We start from the raw sequence: 17,443 nt of genomic DNA, 5'->3' as shown, positions 1-17,443 counted from the left end.
ATAAATGTCTACAGTCTGAGGAACTATATGATGGTTCTTGAACAGCAGAGTGCTTGTTTATATTATGCGGAGAGAAACCCTTGCAGTAGTAGCCTTAATTACTATCAGACTAACATATTACCATTGTAGGGGCACATGTACACTTCCTTGTGTATATTACAGAATGTGGCTACTGTGCAGTACACTGTTTTTCAGGTGGTGTTGTGTTCAGCCCTTGTGCTGCATGCCATCACTCCTCTCCTGTGTGTGCCACTAAAGCAGCAAGTCATGTTCCCTGTCTTCCTCTTTAATTTCTCCAAATATTAGGTATCTAACTCCATGATGAAAATGAACTCCATTTCTGATTTACTGTAGAGCTGAAGTTCATGTATTGTTTCAGTCTTTGATGTTTGCCAGGAATGTTCTTCTCAACACCTGCAATATACTCAGAATTGCATCCTTCTGCAGTTTATATGTAATTACTTGTGTTGGTAAGATATTTAAGTGTGCTTGAACTTTTTTATTAGTCCTGTTGCTTCTAATACAGTTGGAACTGTCTGGGGCTCTTTCTTCCACATTACGTTAGTGCAGGCAAATCCTTAACTTTATCACTTTGTTTCCCTCAGTATGTAAGACACTGAAATCACTGGTTGTAGCTATTTATGTTGTTAATGAGACTTTTGTCTTTTTTTCTTGGATTCCAATATTGGGTTTTCTTGCATCTGTTTTCTTAACTGTTAGCATTGGGTTATCCTATGTGATCCAGACTTCATCATTATTGATAATGCTTTGTAGTTCACGTCTCCAGTGCTTCTCAGCTGCTTCTATATTGTAGTGTTTGCACAATCCCCAGTGCAAGCTCATTATTGCACCTTTCAGTATATACACCCTCAGTCATGAGTGTATTACTGTCAGCAATAAGATGTGCAACTGTTTCTTGGTCTGTTTTGCAAAATCCTCATTTTTTCTTTCTCCCACATTTAATAAGACTTTGTAAACTTTTGTGTATGTAGCCCTCTGTCTTGAACTGTCATTATTAGCCTTATATCTTTTGGTTTAAATTCACTTCTCCTTAACTGTTAATGTTTGTTTGTGTCTTTCGGCTTTTAAGGCTAGGTTAGGGGTCACCACAGCGGAACTCCAGTCCGCTAATGATTGGCAGTAGATTTTTACGTGCCGAGTCGCCAGCCCTGATGCACAACCTTCAGCGAAGGTATGCCCATTCACGCATGTCTCCTCACAGAAGATGCTCTAGCTGAGAATCGAATGGGACAACGTCTTGCTGTGAGGCGACAACGCTTCCGTAGCACCACCACCGCAGTCCATGTGTTAAATCTTTATCAACAAGTAGTTATTTTAGAAGTTTTCTAAACTTGCCCACTGTATTTGTGGACTTTCCAGTTTTCTTTCCTTTTCTTCTGGTCCATTTCTTTATATTCTGTTTTTCTTTCTTGGCACTTTCAGTTGCTGTCCTGTTCTCTTCTACTTCTGGTTTGATTTTCATTCTCTGTCCTTTCCAAAATGCATCTGCTAAACTAAGTCATCTTAGACTTCTTCTCTTCATGGTTTAGAACTGTCACTATGTTTGAATAGGTGGTTTGTAGGCCCACGATTGCAGACCTATACATTTCGTCAGTTTCAGGGAGGCCTATACCCACATCAGACCAAGGGATGTATAATCTTGATAAACAGTGTTTATGTATCATTTGATATAAATAAAATAAATAAAGCATTTTTCTTGTTTTATTGTGTCCATCTGATTCAGAATGCCTTTTGGGGTGAGTCATTCACACCAGATCTGTAAGGTAGAACAGGAAAAGCAAATTGATTTGTAACTTGGATTTCTTCCATGGTGGGTAGGCCAATATTAGCTGCTTTACCGCCACTCCCTCCTGACAGCTCCCATCCCATATTGTGATATTGTGGGTCATAGCTAGTACTTTAGCATTTTTGTATTTCACAGAGCTAACACTTGCTGTATGAGTAAGTGAACTAATCCACCTCTGGCTTTTTGTTTCAGTCATGACAGATGCCACAAGGGCAATGGCAAGTAAAGTGTTTATTACAGTATTTCTGCCAGCATGTTTTTGAGTGGTGGCAGGAAACTATAAGATACAAAAAAAATCTTCACACACGCATGCACGCATGCACGCACGCATGCACACACACACACACACACACACACACACACACACACACACACACACACACACACACACACACACACACACACATATACACACGAGCAATATGTAGTCAACGTATTGACAGGGACCAGAGATTAGGTGTGACCTCAGACCCTGGAGCTATTACTATGTAGTCATAATCACTGAGCCACTGTGCTGTATCCACTTCTCACATAATGATACTGTCACTCTGATGTAATTGCTGTATTGAGTACCAGTTTTCCATTTATTTTGCTGTATACGTACATAGTTTGAAAGTTCGTTATAATTAAATAAATGATTGCTAATATGCCTTTAATTATTACAAAACCACTTTCAAGTGGTCATATTAATGGTCATATCAAGGTTCATTCTTAATGGAAACAAAAGACACAAACAGATGCAGAATTTTTTTACTAGAAAACTCGAAGTCATTAAAGCTCTTTCTCATATATAAAAACTAATTAAACTGAAGTTGTATATCTTAGGCTCTAGATTCTTTAGAGATATGATTTTTTCCGTTGTCTAAAGTAATGAATCCATAGCTGATGTTGTTGTTTTTCGACTTTTCCCGGTTAGGGGTCGCCACAGCGGAACTCCGGCCCACTAATGATTGGCAGTAGATTTTGACGAACACCGAGGTGCCAGCTAGACGTTCAACCTTCAATGAAGGCACGCCCTTTTACGCATGTCTTTCGAACGCCCACCCAACCGCGGGGAGGACATGCAGACTCCACACAGAAGGCACTTCCCGCACTCCAGCCGAGAATCGAACGGGAGAACCTCTTGCTGTGAGGCAACAATGCTACCGCTGCACCAATGATTCCATAGCTGATACACTGTTTAAATTTGTTAGCCATTTGTACACCATAAAAAATACTAATAAGTTTGTAGATACAGGCAGGTATAAGTTGGAACTTCCTTTTTTTGTAATTTTGATAGTCATCCACAATTCTTTAAAAGCAGTCTTGACAATTTGGTTAGAGCTCAGGTTTATAACCCATGTTTTTCTGGTTGCAGACTAGTCAGTAACCTCTGCTGAGTTTCTGTTTCTGTTAATTTTAGCTATGTTGTAACAGTGTAATAGTGGAAAGGCCTTGTCTACCATGAATGGGTCTGTGATGCCCATGTTCCTAAGAGGAAGAAGCCACCATGTAGACAGATTAGGCAGCTCAAACATTAGGCAATTTTTCCTCCTTTGAAGCCTTTGCAAAGTCTCACAGGACTTGCCAGAACTGTCCACAGGAGGCCAGTTCTTTGAGTTTGCCTTTGTTTGAAGAGCTGTCTCTTGGAATAAGTGGGTGTTGGATGTGGTTGAAGCAAGCTACATCTTGGGGACCATTTAGCATGAGGTAAGTAACTGAAACAATCTTAATGTCTACTAATTGGTAGGTATTAGAGCCTGTTCCAACCTTTTATCTTTGTCAATTCCTAATTTCATAGAAGACAAGTAATACTACCTCATGTTCAGTCTCAGCAGTTTTTGTAAGTGCAACCATTACATTACATTCCAGGTGGTGAATCCATTCTTTGATGCTGCTATTTCCTTAATGACTCTGGATGGCATTGCTGGACCTGATGAATACCTATTAGTATATCATAATTTTGAAAAGTTTATGACATTGCTTTTCTTGGCACTGGAACAATGTCATTTGCGGTACAAGTTGTTCTTTGTTTGTCCTCTGCTTCAGAGTCTTCCTCAAAATGTGGGCTGAGGTATCAAAAGTTTTGTAGTAAAAGAGCAGTTGGTATCGTTATACTGTGGAACTGGGTGGCCCTTTTGAGAGACTGCCTTTGGCCTGCTGTGTTTACATTCCTTGGGATATCTATAAATCTGGCTGTGGTACTGAGAGACTATCTTTGGCCTGCTGTGGTTACATTCCTTGGGATATCTATAAATCTGGCTGTGGTACTGATGCATAGAGCTGCTTTTATCAGCTTACAGTCACTTGCTGAGCTTGATTAACTTCCTTTGTATATTGGCTTGAGTTAGCATTTCCTCATGTTTTTGTTGTTTGTTATATGTTTAGATTTACTTAGTTAAAATAGGCAAGTTATGTGAAGACTGAGGTCAGTGCACACCAGAAAAAGAGCAAGATAGGTATTATATTGCCCATTGGCGATGAATTCTTCTCCATGGTGCAGCAACCTTGGAGAAGTGCAGAGGGCTTGCCTTCTGCATAAGTGCCTTTGATTTACTGTCACACTTCTATGTAAAGGGATGAGCTCAAGTATGCATGTTGTACATGTAAATTTGAGATGTCATTTAAGGTTTTTTTGGAGAATGAGGCAGTGTGATGTGACAATGTTGACTGAGGAGGCTTTAGCTTCCTGTTGTACCAGACTTTCTTTTTGAAGAGTGGAGCCCAAGAAGTCATGTTTCTGTTATTCTTGGTGAGAACAAAGTGATGGGGGAAAATTTGTAATTTGCTGTACCTTCTTGATAAGTAATTATAAAGTCATCATTCTGTCATAGGTCTTCTGAAGGTGCTAGATCTTTATGTTCTGTGGTAACTAGTTCCAGCAGTCTAAATATAGGGTTTCCCTTTTTACAATCAAACCCTTACGATGAATGCCCCTTGTTATCTTGGGAGGGTTTCCATCTGGAATAATTTCTGGTAAACTATGTTTATACTGTTTATAAAAGGTCGCTCTGTGTAAATCTTTTAGATATTATAACTGGTCTTCCTTTCAGGTATTGGAAAAAGGGGAAGAGCATCAAAATGAAAACCCCTGCTGTAAAGATAACACCATCAGAGTATGCTTTGTTATTTAAATTAGTAGGGGAGTAATGCTTTTTTACTTCTTTGTGGGAAGCATTGTGAATGTGGCAGTGAGAAACCAGTGTCTTGCTGGTAGAAATATGCATCCTACAGGAGCTAAAAAGTTATTGCAGAGTTGCCTGACTCCATGGCATAGAAGAATGAAGCCCTAATTTGACCCAAGTCACTGAAGTTCCTTTACCAACCCTTACCCTCAGGGAGCTAGACAGGGAGGGAGAGAGAGGAGTGACAGGGCCAACCCTGGCACTCAGGGAGCTAGACAGGGAGGAAGAGAGAGAGAGAGAATTGACAGGGCTTGGCCCATTCTCCCCTGTGGCTGTGGAGAATTGTATGCACTCAAGAACATACAAGGAATGTAAGATTTCCCTGCTGAAGACTGACCAAACAAACTGCCATGCTTCAGGGGTTGGGGGTGGGACATTCTGTTGGCAACATCCCTTACAGTAGTGAGGGAAGTTCAGTGCAAACAGCCCATTTTGTGTGCTTTCTTTCATTGCACATTGGGACGTGCAGGGAGATGTTGGTCAAAAGAAAAAAAATCTCAAACCACCCCGTTGGCCACCTAAAGTGATAGCACTTGGCAGATTCTCACAGTGTGTGATGAGGGAACAAATGATGAAATTAACTGAAAGGTGGCAGTGATCAGGAAGCAATGGGAATAAAACTGGCAACTTTTTGTTTTCTACAAACTCCCTAAACTCTATATTAAGTCCTGTTATGAAACTGAAGATTAATAAATGTTGAATACAACGAGTAATCTTGTTTACCACAGTGGAAAATAAGTCTTTCACAGATTCAACTTACTATTGTCGAGTTGTGCATAGAGGATGAATTATTTCATGTTTAAATGGTGATGTTCTTGTCTGCATTTCCAGTATTCCCCTTGATTTTGCACCTTTTGCCCAGATTCCAAAATAAAAGTCAAGCCCGAATATAATCATCCCGTGATGATAAAGGCAAGTGTGGTTTTAAGCACGTGTCCCTGACAGATCAAAGATCATTCATGTCCTTATGAGGGATAGTCTGGGTGACTGGCATGACAACTTCTTGTACCTCTAAGCCTTCTTGTTCAACTACCCTTATGATTCAACCAGCTGTTTCAGCAGAGGTCTTTCAGATTTTTGAGAATTATAAGAAACCCTCCATCTTATTCTGACAAAATTGAATTGATTCTTCTTCTGATCAGTGAACTACCCCTTTCATCTTTAGTCAGAACTACCAGCTCTGACCTACTCTGGACCTGTTCAGCCTGGGCCACAGTTGTTCACTTACCAAGATGTATTTTCAGAGGTCTACTTCTTCTGATCAAACGTATACTTTTTCGAATGACAGGTAGCCTGCTCCACTTTAGCAAAAGTGCATTTAAACGGAAATGCACTTTCACAAAGAACAGTCGCTAGTTTTGAGATCCTGTTGTAGTTCAGATGCGATGAGTTGTACTTGCTGTTGAGGTTTGTAATGGGAGGGGAACCTTTACTGTTGAGAAAACTTGTTGTTATAGATCGCAGTACAGTGAGGATAAGGAAATTACCCTTTTCCACACTGTAGTGCAATCTCTGAGTTAGTATATATAAGTAGCAAGGTGTGGGTGAGGTGCCGGGGCGCAAGTGTGTTTTCAGTATTTGTTGTTTTGTTTTTGTTTTTTAATGTGTTGTTTGCGAAAGTGTGTTTTTGTTTTAAGTGCACTTTCGCTAAAGTGGAGTCTATACTTTCGATCAGAAGTAAACTCATTTTCAGACATCTCATTGCGTCATGATTTTATAGGTATTAACTTTGTACTTTGGCACAGGTTTGTCATGCAGTTTCTGAAGAGGAGTACTCTATATTTGACCTCTGATAAAGAATTCTTCTGCTCTTTAGGACTTGAACTTCATGATTGACAGGACTGTCCATCTGTTTTTGTTCGAGTAAGCTGGCTTAGTAGACCTGAAGCAGGCTTAAACTCCTCCAGGTTTCACACATGTGGCTATCCAGAGCTGCCTGTAAAGGTTGCACTCTTACATCATCAGTGTTTAGAATGCAGGAGCTAGAAATATTGTAAAAAACTGTCAAGAAAAGGCCAACCAGGAAGGAGATCTAAGCTGTTTCTATTTGTAGAGGTACATTTTGAAGACCAGCTCACATATCTGTGATGCCTGTGTCCCCCCCCCCCCATTTCCTGTATTCAGAGAGTGCAGAGAGACTGTCAAGTTTTTGTAGTCACTCGTTGGTCTAAAAAATTTGGATCCCTTTGCTCCAACAATTGGCCTCAGCTGCACCCTGCCCACATTCAGCTCTGTGAAAGCATTTGACACAAGAGCAAGGCTGTCCTGTTCATCTCAGCCTGATACCTCTTAAGTCGCTTGGTCAGAGTCATCAGTTTCTGCCATGAGTAGTTGTGCAGTAGTGCACGATTTGTCAAGGTTCTGCCTCTGCAAATGAAGTTGCTGCTTGGATTGGGGAAAAGATAGAATATAATTCCCCTTACTTTGTACCACAGCCACATCTGACAGAGAATATTAAGAAAGCTGTGCAAGGGCATAGTCCCCTGCATGGGAAGGCTTGTGGGCTTTGCCCCCCCCCCCAAAAAAAACTTTTTTTTTTCTAAGTAGTGTTGTTGAAGCAATGAAGCAGGATAAAACATTGATTTTGTGTGCTCAGTAGTCCTTTTTCCATTTTGTTTGGTATGTAAAAGATGTTTTTTTCCCCAAGTCCTTTTGGCTGCATGTATGTTTTGTATCTATAAATAGTGATGCTTTGCCAACTCTTCTGCTTTTAAGTGTCTCAATTGATTGTATTTTGCAGTGGTGTGCTTCCCTTTTCAATATCCTGTTGTCGGCTCAAAGGTGATTTGTACATGTCTTTGAGACATGTTCCACTTCTTATTAATAGTAACTCAGTCCTGCTCTGGGACTTGATTTTCATCTTCGAGTCTCTAACAAATATTTGTTTTAAATCATCAGATGTTCAAGTTCCTCACAAATTGCTCTTTCCTAATTGTTATGATTTTGGCATATAAACTCCAGAATTTCATCTGTCTGGTGCGAGGCCTTGCTTGATTTTTTCATGGAAATTCTCCATTCTATCAAATGGGTCTTATTTTCTCCCTTAATCAGGATGTTAGTCAGTCCCTTGTTTCGGCTTGTCTTCAGGAGTTTTTCAGATAACTCTTATCTTTTGAGTATTCTATGTATGATTGTACCATTGTTAGTTTGTCAGGCATCAGGTATAGATGTTAGAAGCTAACGTTTCTGGATTCAGTTCTTTTAAGAAGCAGATCCCCATAGACACTTCCATAGCCATTGTTTATTCTTTTTGGGGCCTAAGCATGACATTCCTAGTTGTTCTCACCTTGCTTACTTCAATCAAATGGCCATTAAGCAGGAGTTAAAACTCTCCAGCCCTGTTTGACACAGCAAGGACTGTATGGTTTTCATAAGCTGTCTTGGAGTTAGTCAATCCTAGTGTGGATGTTCCATGAAAAAGAACAGAGAAGATCCGTAGTAAGTTGAATTTGAAAGAGGCGAGAGTAATACATAGATGCCAGACTTGTGTAGTGCTTTCACAGCCCCCAACCCAGATATCTGCAGATTAGTTTGAGTCCTCTTGCATTGCCCCTTAGGAGGCTGCCACGCACTTAGATGTCAGCACATTCTCCTGAGGCAAAATCCTCCAGTCGGTGCATTTAGATGCCTCCCTGTGATCTTCTGGTTCAGATAGCTTGATCTGGATTTCTGTGGGTGAGAGCAGTATCCCCTTGGTGCTGGTGCATGACGTCATCTGATTTCTAAGAGTGAGGTCATCAGTACTCATCTAGATATGGGGCCTCAAAGACATTCACCTCAAACCTCAGGCCCAGGACATCCAAGCAGCAGGCATCCACCATCTTGAATTAGCATGAGACGTGGGTTTTTATTCCCTCCTGCTTCCAAGGTTTCCTCTTAGCATTTAATCAAATTGGCTCAGGATTTTGTTCATAGTCTTTAAGACCCCACATCCAATTTCGGATAATGAATTAGTGTCAAGACCCTCTGCACCCTCACCTTTATAGCTCTTAATTGCTAAACGCACTATTGAAATACCAGGGAACACTCCTGTCTTAGTTAAAAGACAAGACTGAGGTCATAACGGACAAAGCCCTAAGAGAATCAGTGCTTGAATTATGCAGCTTTTCTTCCCAGGTAGCAAAGCACTCTTGTCAAATATAGAACCCAGAAAAGAGTAACCAGCGTAAGAACAGTAGCAGAACCAACAGTGCTCAGGTGCTTCATCTTCCACAGGAAGTAAACCAGAATTCTGATAAAATCCTGACCATTTGTCTGAAAGCACTTGACTGTGGATAATAAGAGTATTTGCTATCTGTTAATTGACTTATTTCCTGTGGAACTTGAAGTATCTGTGTATTGTTGATACTCTGTCAGATGTGGCTGTGATCTACTGAAGCATATTGTAGTGGGCTAGCTTTGGGATCAGTGATTAGGAGGCAGGAATACCCTCTGCCAGATGAGATTAAAGTGTAAAATCTCAACTTTTCTGTGCCTGACTTGGAGGGGAGTTGCTTTTTGACTCCCCCCCCCCCCCAGTGTGGAAAAGATGAATAAAAAGTTGGAGGAGAATTGAAAACTATGCAATCAGTGAGGTAGTTGTTTTACTACCATGCCCTATCTATAGCTGGAACTATCTTAAAAAAAAATATTGGTCTTCCCAGAAAGGCAGAAAAAAGGAAAACATTTAGGAAAAGGAGAACCCACTACAAGAAAAAATGGCAAGACTGAAAAGAGAAGCCTGCCGGCTTCCAGGACCAAGACCCTAAGAGGGGACATCTATGACTCCACAGAGTTTGGCCCTCCCCTAATACTTACACTTTATTCCTTTAGTCTGCCTGTCCCCCCCAAAAAAAAAAAAAAAACTAGAAGTGCGAGGTTAATTGAACATTTTTGTAAAGAATGAGGGAAAACTCATGAAAGACAGCTTAGCACTAAAAAGTTTAGCCCAAAGGCACATACTTTATGTATTATTTTATTTACCCTTAATGTAGCAGTCATTCTTGCAGTCAATGTCTAACAACTTCCATTACATTCTCTGATTTTTGTATTCTGCATTAGCTCTGACCGCTGAGGAGGTAATTTGTAAGCTATCGCTCAGTGATGCACACTCCCACTAAGTTTGACTGGCAGACAGGTTATACTTAGTGCAACAAGCAGGGGATTTCTACAGTGACCTGGCAATTTTCCTTTTCCAACTAAGTCACCCCTGGGAAGTGGGCAGAAAGAACTAATCAGCTTACGTATTTAACAGATAACAAAAATGCAAGATGAAAAAGTCAGACAGTGTACTGGAGGTCCCAGCTGGTCATGCATGAGATGTTGGCCCCAAAGGCGCGTTGAATGCTTGGTATTATTGTGTGGATATTTAATGTTCATATGCCGTGTATTGTTGGAGAGAAAGTATACCTGCTTCTGCCTTAAAAGTAACCTTGACGTGAATATGTCAACAGTCCTCGCCCCCCACCCCAGCACTGTCTGTTGTTGTTTAAGCTTAGGCTTGCAGCCTGATTATTCTCAGGGCAGATGTTGTCCAGATTAAATGCACTGGCTAGAAAGGATCATCACAGTTAAGTGTATTATTTATTTTACATTCGATTACCAAGGTAAAATAAAATAAATAAATAAATAATACACTTAACTGTGATGATCTTTTCTATCCAGTGCATTTAATCTGGACAACATCTGCCCTATTACCAAGGTAGCCGCGGTGGTGGTGCTGCGGTAGCATTGTCGCCTCACATTAACACGTTGTCCGGTTCGATTCTCAGCTAGAGCTAGAGTTGAAGGTTGTGTCTCAGGCCTGGCAAGCTGGTACATAAAAATCAACTGCCAATCATTAGCGGACCGGAGTTCCGCTGTGGCAACCCCTAACCGGGAAAAGCCGAAAGACACACACACACATTCGATTAGCAAGGTAATGTCTGACTGGGCCAGAAGCCTGTTTTCAGCGGAGACCCAGAGAGAAAAGCTCCAGAAACTTTAACATAGAAAGACAGTGTAATTAACAGGCAATAAAAGTAAAACTACATGTTAAAAACATAAGTGGAATACAGAAGCTATGGAGTTAAAGCAAAAAAATACAGTACAGCAAAATACAGTACAATGAGTTCAAGGAGAATAGTTGCACAAAAAATGTATTTACATGTTCACATATTCATATGTATAAACATTGAGTTTTTTTTTTTTTTTGGTAAATTAGTAGAAAGGAAATTGCTAATTCAGTGGACCGTAAAAGATGTAAGATAGGTTGGACAGGCATGGGGTGAGTAATTGCATGTAAAATTTCAAAATTTTGAGTAGCATAAAGAATGAGGCAAGAGGTAAATGTTGACATAAACATGAATGATTGTAACCACTGCTTGATTCAGATTACCTGGTAATTTACTTGTATAGTTGAGCAGTATTTTTCTAGTAGGAGTATAGGGCATCTGTTTGGTACTTTTCTGTTATCAGGGCAACACTGTCAACAAGCGGCTTTGCGGTTCCTGTAATCAGCCAAACATCGGAAAACAACAATTTTTTTGTTTGGCTAGAAAACAGAAATCAGTACTGATACCCTTATTTTCCTTACATTATGTCAGAACAACTTTTCTGTGATCACTGCTAACATCAAGTGGTCTGTTCCTGTAGCAACGTCAGCGGGGAATCTCCGCCGTCAAGGAGACTGAACACCTTTAATGTCTGCATAGTTTCATCTATTTTGCTTGACAGATGATGCTTTGTGTTTGTTTCCAAGCTGTCAGGGCTAAGCCGGATCCCTAACTTAGGAAGTTATAAAAAAACACCCAACCAAGTAACACAAATTGAGAAATCACAAAGCAGGCTGGTGTTAACAAGGAGAAAATTTATTCTTAAGCGCTTTCGTCACAGATTACAGTTGACAGTTCTTCTGAAGAAGTCAACTGTAATCTGTGACGAAAGCGCTTAAGAATAAATTTTCTCCTTGTTTCTTGTAACACCAGCCTGCTTTGTGATTTCTAAGTTATAAAAAAAAAAAAACACACCATTACACAACAAATACCCTTACGACAGGTCAAACAGCAATGGCAAGCCAGATCCTGAGGCTGTAGACTTTTAAAATGCAAACGTAAACATGATATCTACCTGTCTTTCAACTCTACGGTCAAACATGTAGCAACAGCCTACTTCTTCTGAGGTAAACAATGCAGCTATTAAAGCTGAAATATTAAACAAAACGCAGTGACACTTTTTAAAGTCTATATATACCCACACAAACACGATGACACACACCACAAACTTGTTTAATAAAATGTCCGGGACTGCAGTTACATCCATCCATCTTTCTGACAACAACTAGGAGGAACACTTTTGCTAATAAAAGTGATGGCAGTAAAGTATAACTCTGCTGATGACTTACTTAGACCAATGCTCAAACAATGTTTTGTGTGCTATTGCTTAACAGAGCAAATGAAGCGATACTCTTCTTACAATTCAGTGTGTGTTTACGTTGAAGTTGAAAGTGTTGCGCTGTTAATGGAAAAGTACCGAATATAGTATGAAGCATCATTCCACATATAGTTGGGCTGAAAAGTAATAACCACAGACTTTAATTGTGAAGCCAGATCTGATGTACTGTCTGTCAGAAATAAGTAAGCACTGGAGAATTTAATTTGTGAATGCATCACTGAAGAGAAAATGATAAATACATTTTAAATGGCAGAGACCAGTGCATGTTTTGAATGTGAGGAAACAATGTTTTTTTTTATATATATATATTATTGGTACAGATGTATGCATACGTGTGGACTGGAAATACTGTTTATTCGAGTGTTTTTTTTTCTTTTGCTCTAGTTATGGCAGTTATGATGACATTGATCACAAGTCCAGCATGAGGGATACGAGTTACAGCAGTGTTTGTATGTATGGTATGTCTGAAGAAGAGGAGGAGGAGGAAGAGGAAGAGCGACATCATGGTCCAAGTGTGTTGAGTCATGTCCCGCTGAGTGAAGATGAAGACAGTGAAGAATTTCGATCTATTGGAGGAGACAGTGACTTGGATTCAGATAATTAAGAATTTTATTGTGGATTTCAGATTGCTCTACTACCGAATTCTTTTTGGTCTACGCAACTTACCAGTATTAAGTTCCACTTTTATAAACTACAGCTAAAAAAAACAACTCAGTGAGAAGATGGTCTGATTCTGTATCACCTAATTCCACGGTGACAAATTTGTACTTAAGGGTAGTTAGTGTGTGCATATATTTTGATGTACGTGTTAGCATGTGTACACAGATGCATGCCACACAACCCTGTACACAGACGTACATGTCTTGAGTGATGCCGTTTATTTTGCTCAGTTTTCATTTATCTCCCTGAGCTTATTTTCATTTTCCTTAGCCCTTCTGATCTAACCAATGAAAATAAAGTTACGTTTAGTAAATTGACAGTGACCAGAACCTGTGCTACTTCAACAGGTGGGATGGTGTTTAAATTTTTTTTACACTGTCCTTTCCAAAGCAGGGTGGTGGCAACTTTATGAGATTCATAAATTTTTGTACATACTTGCTTTGCCATGCCCAGGGTACTAGAAGCAGGTCTGTCACTTTATCATTGTGTTATATGTACCTTTCCCCAAACTTTCCTAGAGGTCATTAGCACAGGAACAAGTCTCATTCTAACAAGAGACTCATTGTGGCATGGATGCAAAGTACTCCAATCCTTCAGCCATTTTGGCATCTGAACCACTCTTTGTACCAGTGTTGTGGCAGCAGCGATGGAACATTCTATTCTTAAAGCAGTATGTTAGCCAAAAAATTAGCATTTTAGCTACCTAATGGAATAGATAATGCCCATGTTCAGGTGATACATTTTACAAAATAAGGACTCTTGTATGATGGTCCCTACCCTAAAGAGTATAGTAGAACTGTGAGGGTCCTTTCTGTAATAAGTATGCTTTCCTACTATGTTACATTAAAATGGTAATGTGATATGATCTACTGAACTCTCTTCCCGATGACTACACTGTTTTGGGGAGAAAAACACTCCTCCTGGACAGTATGGCTATTGGCAGCCCTGTAATGGATTTTCCCATACTGTTCATTGTGAAAAGTTTTGCCAAGCTTAAGAGTAAGATGTATAAAACAGACCACCACACTGTTACATTATAGGCAATTTTAAGACAGAAGCTTCTGCTTGTACCTTTTAAAGGTTAACAGAAAGTTGAATGTTTTTATGTTAATTGGTTGAAATATTGTTTTTCTCCTTTGCCCTCTCTACCTGTTTGTCTGTCTGATCACTGGGTTAGGGTTTGGTTTTGTCATTACTGCAGTATTGCAGGGCAAGAAGCTGTCTGCTATATAGAAATAATATAAGAGTGTGATGTCTAGTTTCCAGCTTTATATCCTTGATATTGAAAAGGTCTGTGTGCAGCTGGATAGAGAGTAATCAACACTTAAAAAAATTACCTGTAGTTGTCTCCATGGTAAAGAATGGTAATGGTGAGACAGCTGGTTTTGTGCCAGTCCGTGTTGTATCCCAAATCAGATGTGTTTTGTACCAACAATGCTTTGTAAGTCTGTACTCTACTTGTGTTTGTGTAGATATTTCCAGGTCCCTAGGAGTCAAAGCACAGGGGACTGTAGTGCTTCTCTTCCAACCAGCTGTATTTATAGGGTTGAAGTTTGACATTGTCATGAAGCTGTTAGGCACATGGTCACTACTTCAGGTTCCTTTCATATATACATCCATACATATATTTCAAGCACAGTCAGTAATGCCCTTCCAGCCTGCCAGAATAGTTTTCCCCATAATGTGTCAGGGCTGTTCTTAAATATCTAAACTAGTGCTTGCTTTAATGTGATTTGGTAGTGTATTCCATGCATCAGCTACTCTCTCAGAAAACCAGTTATTACAGGAACAGTGACTGTGATACATTGGCTCGTTTCTGCCCACAATCATAAGGGGATGGCAGTTTTTGTTTTCCTCACCATAATTCAAATAAAAAAATGATGAATTATAGCCTGACCAGTACAGTATGAGTGTGGGCATATGATGGTAAGTAATATGCATGCAACCAGCTTTTCTTATTTCAGGAGGGCTTCAGCAGCTGATAGTGGGTACCATTAGGCCTCCATGTCTTTGAAACTCTTATTGTGGCTCATATTGTTCTCAACAGTGACATCATCGACTTGTATCACCACTCCAGTATCAGTGTATGCAGGCATAGGTTTGCAGCAACCTCATCTCTTCTTTCCCACTGCTTGCTGATCTTTATCTCCATTTTTGCCTTATTTATTTATTTATTTATTTATTTTGGGGGGGGGGGCATTCAAGTTGACAAAACATCCCAAGAAGCCTATTAAGTGCACTTCTGTTTGCTAGATTCCTGAACATAAGCAACATACCTTGTGCCTGTACTGCTTGTAACAGTCCTGTAATGTCTAAAGTCGCTGTGGGTACCATTCATTTAGTTTAGCATCAGCATTCCCAGCAAGTTGCATTCAAGGCCTTCTAGAGTATGTGTTGCCTGGCAGAGATGAGGGTCAGTTTCTTAAGACACTCAAATGGATGAAATGCCTCAAAGAGTGACCGAAGAGTTGACTTTCCATTCAGGTAGACATAGGCTTGCACTCCAGAGCAACTCTTACTTGTCTGTTTGGTTTTTTTTTGTTTCTGTTCCTTGGTCAACCAAGGCTGTGGTATTCTCCACCTGTTATCATTTAAGTCCATTTTGAAGCATCTTAGCAGAGCCTGTTCATTTCATATTATTACTTTGAAGGACAATTAAGCTGCGGTGGTGCAGCCGTAGCATTGTCTCCTCACAGCAAGAGGTTCTCCCATTCGATTCTCAGCTGGAGCACCTTCTGTGTGGAGTCTGCATGTCCTCCCCGCGGTCGAGTGGCCTTCGAAAGACATACGTGAATGGGCGTGCCTTCATTGAAGGTTGGGCGTCGAGCTGGCACTTCGGCACCATAAAAATCTACTGGCAATCATTAGCGGACCGGAGTTCAGCTGTGGCGACCCCTAACCGGGAAAAGCTGAAAGAAGAACAACAACAACTTTGAAGGAGAATTAACGAAAGTTTGCTGCACCTATTGTTTAATATAAGAGTCAGTCCCAAGTCACCAGGTATAGTTGTTTGGACAAGTTTGAGATGTGTTTTGCCCATGGGGTGTTCCCTCCCATTACTTTCCTGATGCTTGATCTCTAGCCCAGTGTCTCAGCCTTTGGGACATTTATTAAAGCTTAAGAAAGGACTCTAATAAGGATATTTCAGGATTAGGTATTGAGGATGCTGTTCAGCTTGACTTTCATATCACCACTGGTCTTTCATGTATCACCTGCTTTTTCTGACTTATGGTACCTGCCCCTCTTAAAAAAAAATAGCCTTGGTGCAAGGAGTTGACTTCCAGGCATTAGGCTTCTATGGTAAAGTATTTGCCCTTTTTTCTTAATTCTGTTAAATAAATACCTTTATTTCTACCTTTTTGAAACAGAGGCAACAACCCTTTTCCCCCATGTATTTCGTAGAGGATCCATAATTTGGGGCTGCAGTTTATTTCATTAGTCTGCCTGGCTTTACTGACACTGTACTTCCCATTTATTCCAATCTTAACTGGTGTTTAGGTCCAAATGATGGTAATTCCTGCTGTTGAACCTTTCTTTGCAAAATATGTTTAAATGCATTTTTATTGGTTGTAGCACTTGCATAGATAAATTCAAAAGCCACATTATGTGAACTATTTTCCTTGTTGATTTTTAGTAAAAATAAGTAAATGTAATATCTGTTAAATTTCAGAAGTTCAGTGTTACTGCTTGTCTGTTTTTCACATCTTTGCAGTAACTAACATGGAATATTCATATATCTGTAACTGATGTCTTTGGAACCTCTTGGGGAGGGAATGTAGGATTTAGGACAGAGTACGCAGTACAATTTGTATTTTTGCTACCCCAGCAGTGCATTATCTAAACTACTCTCAGATTTGTTTTATTGCTAGGATAGTCTCATTTCTTCAGCCTTTGAAAAGATCAGATGCCTCTCATGTACTTGTTGCTACTAAATTGTGGAAATGCTTGAAATGACCCATAATGCCACTTTCCACATGACTAGATGTAATTTATGTCGCTGAATCTGTACTAGCTGCTCAAGCAACTGTGCAAATGCATAGTTATGGCTGTGTGAGGCTGTTAAGTTTCCTTGAAGAACTTTAAAGAGTAGTTCCATATGGCAGTTCTGGCTGGTGCTCTTTATTCTCACTTCTCATGAGGCTGTCAGGGACCTTCAAAACTGAGGAATGGCTTTGATAATGGCAGAGGAGCTGTATCCTTAAGGGTCAGTCATCCAGAGTTTTTGCAATAACTGCATCCTTGAGAGAAGTGCCAGCAGGATTGCTACTCAGTTCTGCATAGATCCAACCTCTAGATCCTTCACTAAGTCTTACAGACATCCCCCTTCATAGAATTCTGTTCATATTGTATTTTGGTATTCAAAAGGACAATCAGAATAAGTCAGATGTTTGGCCTGAGTTTT

The 17,443-nt window shown here is 40.0% G+C and overlaps 1 protein-coding gene across 1 annotated transcript in view; it reads left to right on the top strand.

The window, feature by feature from the left end:
- TAF1 (TATA-box binding protein associated factor 1) overlaps positions 1-14,476 on the top strand; it is a 2,792,652-nt gene extending 2,778,176 nt beyond the window's left edge. The window contains exon 41 of the mRNA XM_044057257.1: positions 12,766-14,476. Within this exon, the coding sequence (XP_043913192.1) occupies positions 12,766-12,985 (220 nt within the window). The 3' untranslated portion in view covers positions 12,986-14,476. The remainder of the gene's footprint in view (positions 1-12,765) is intronic.
- Positions 14,477-17,443: the final 2,967 nt, after the last annotated feature.

The sequence above is a fragment of the Protopterus annectens genome, chromosome 15.part0, assembly GCF_019279795.1.
Source record: "Protopterus annectens isolate FY-2018-M chromosome 15.part0, PAN1.0, whole genome shotgun sequence".
Classification (NCBI taxonomy): domain Eukaryota; kingdom Metazoa; phylum Chordata; order Ceratodontiformes; family Protopteridae; genus Protopterus; species Protopterus annectens.
The sequence above is the reverse complement of the archived record's forward strand: the minus strand, read 5'-3'. Positions and strand labels throughout refer to the sequence as shown.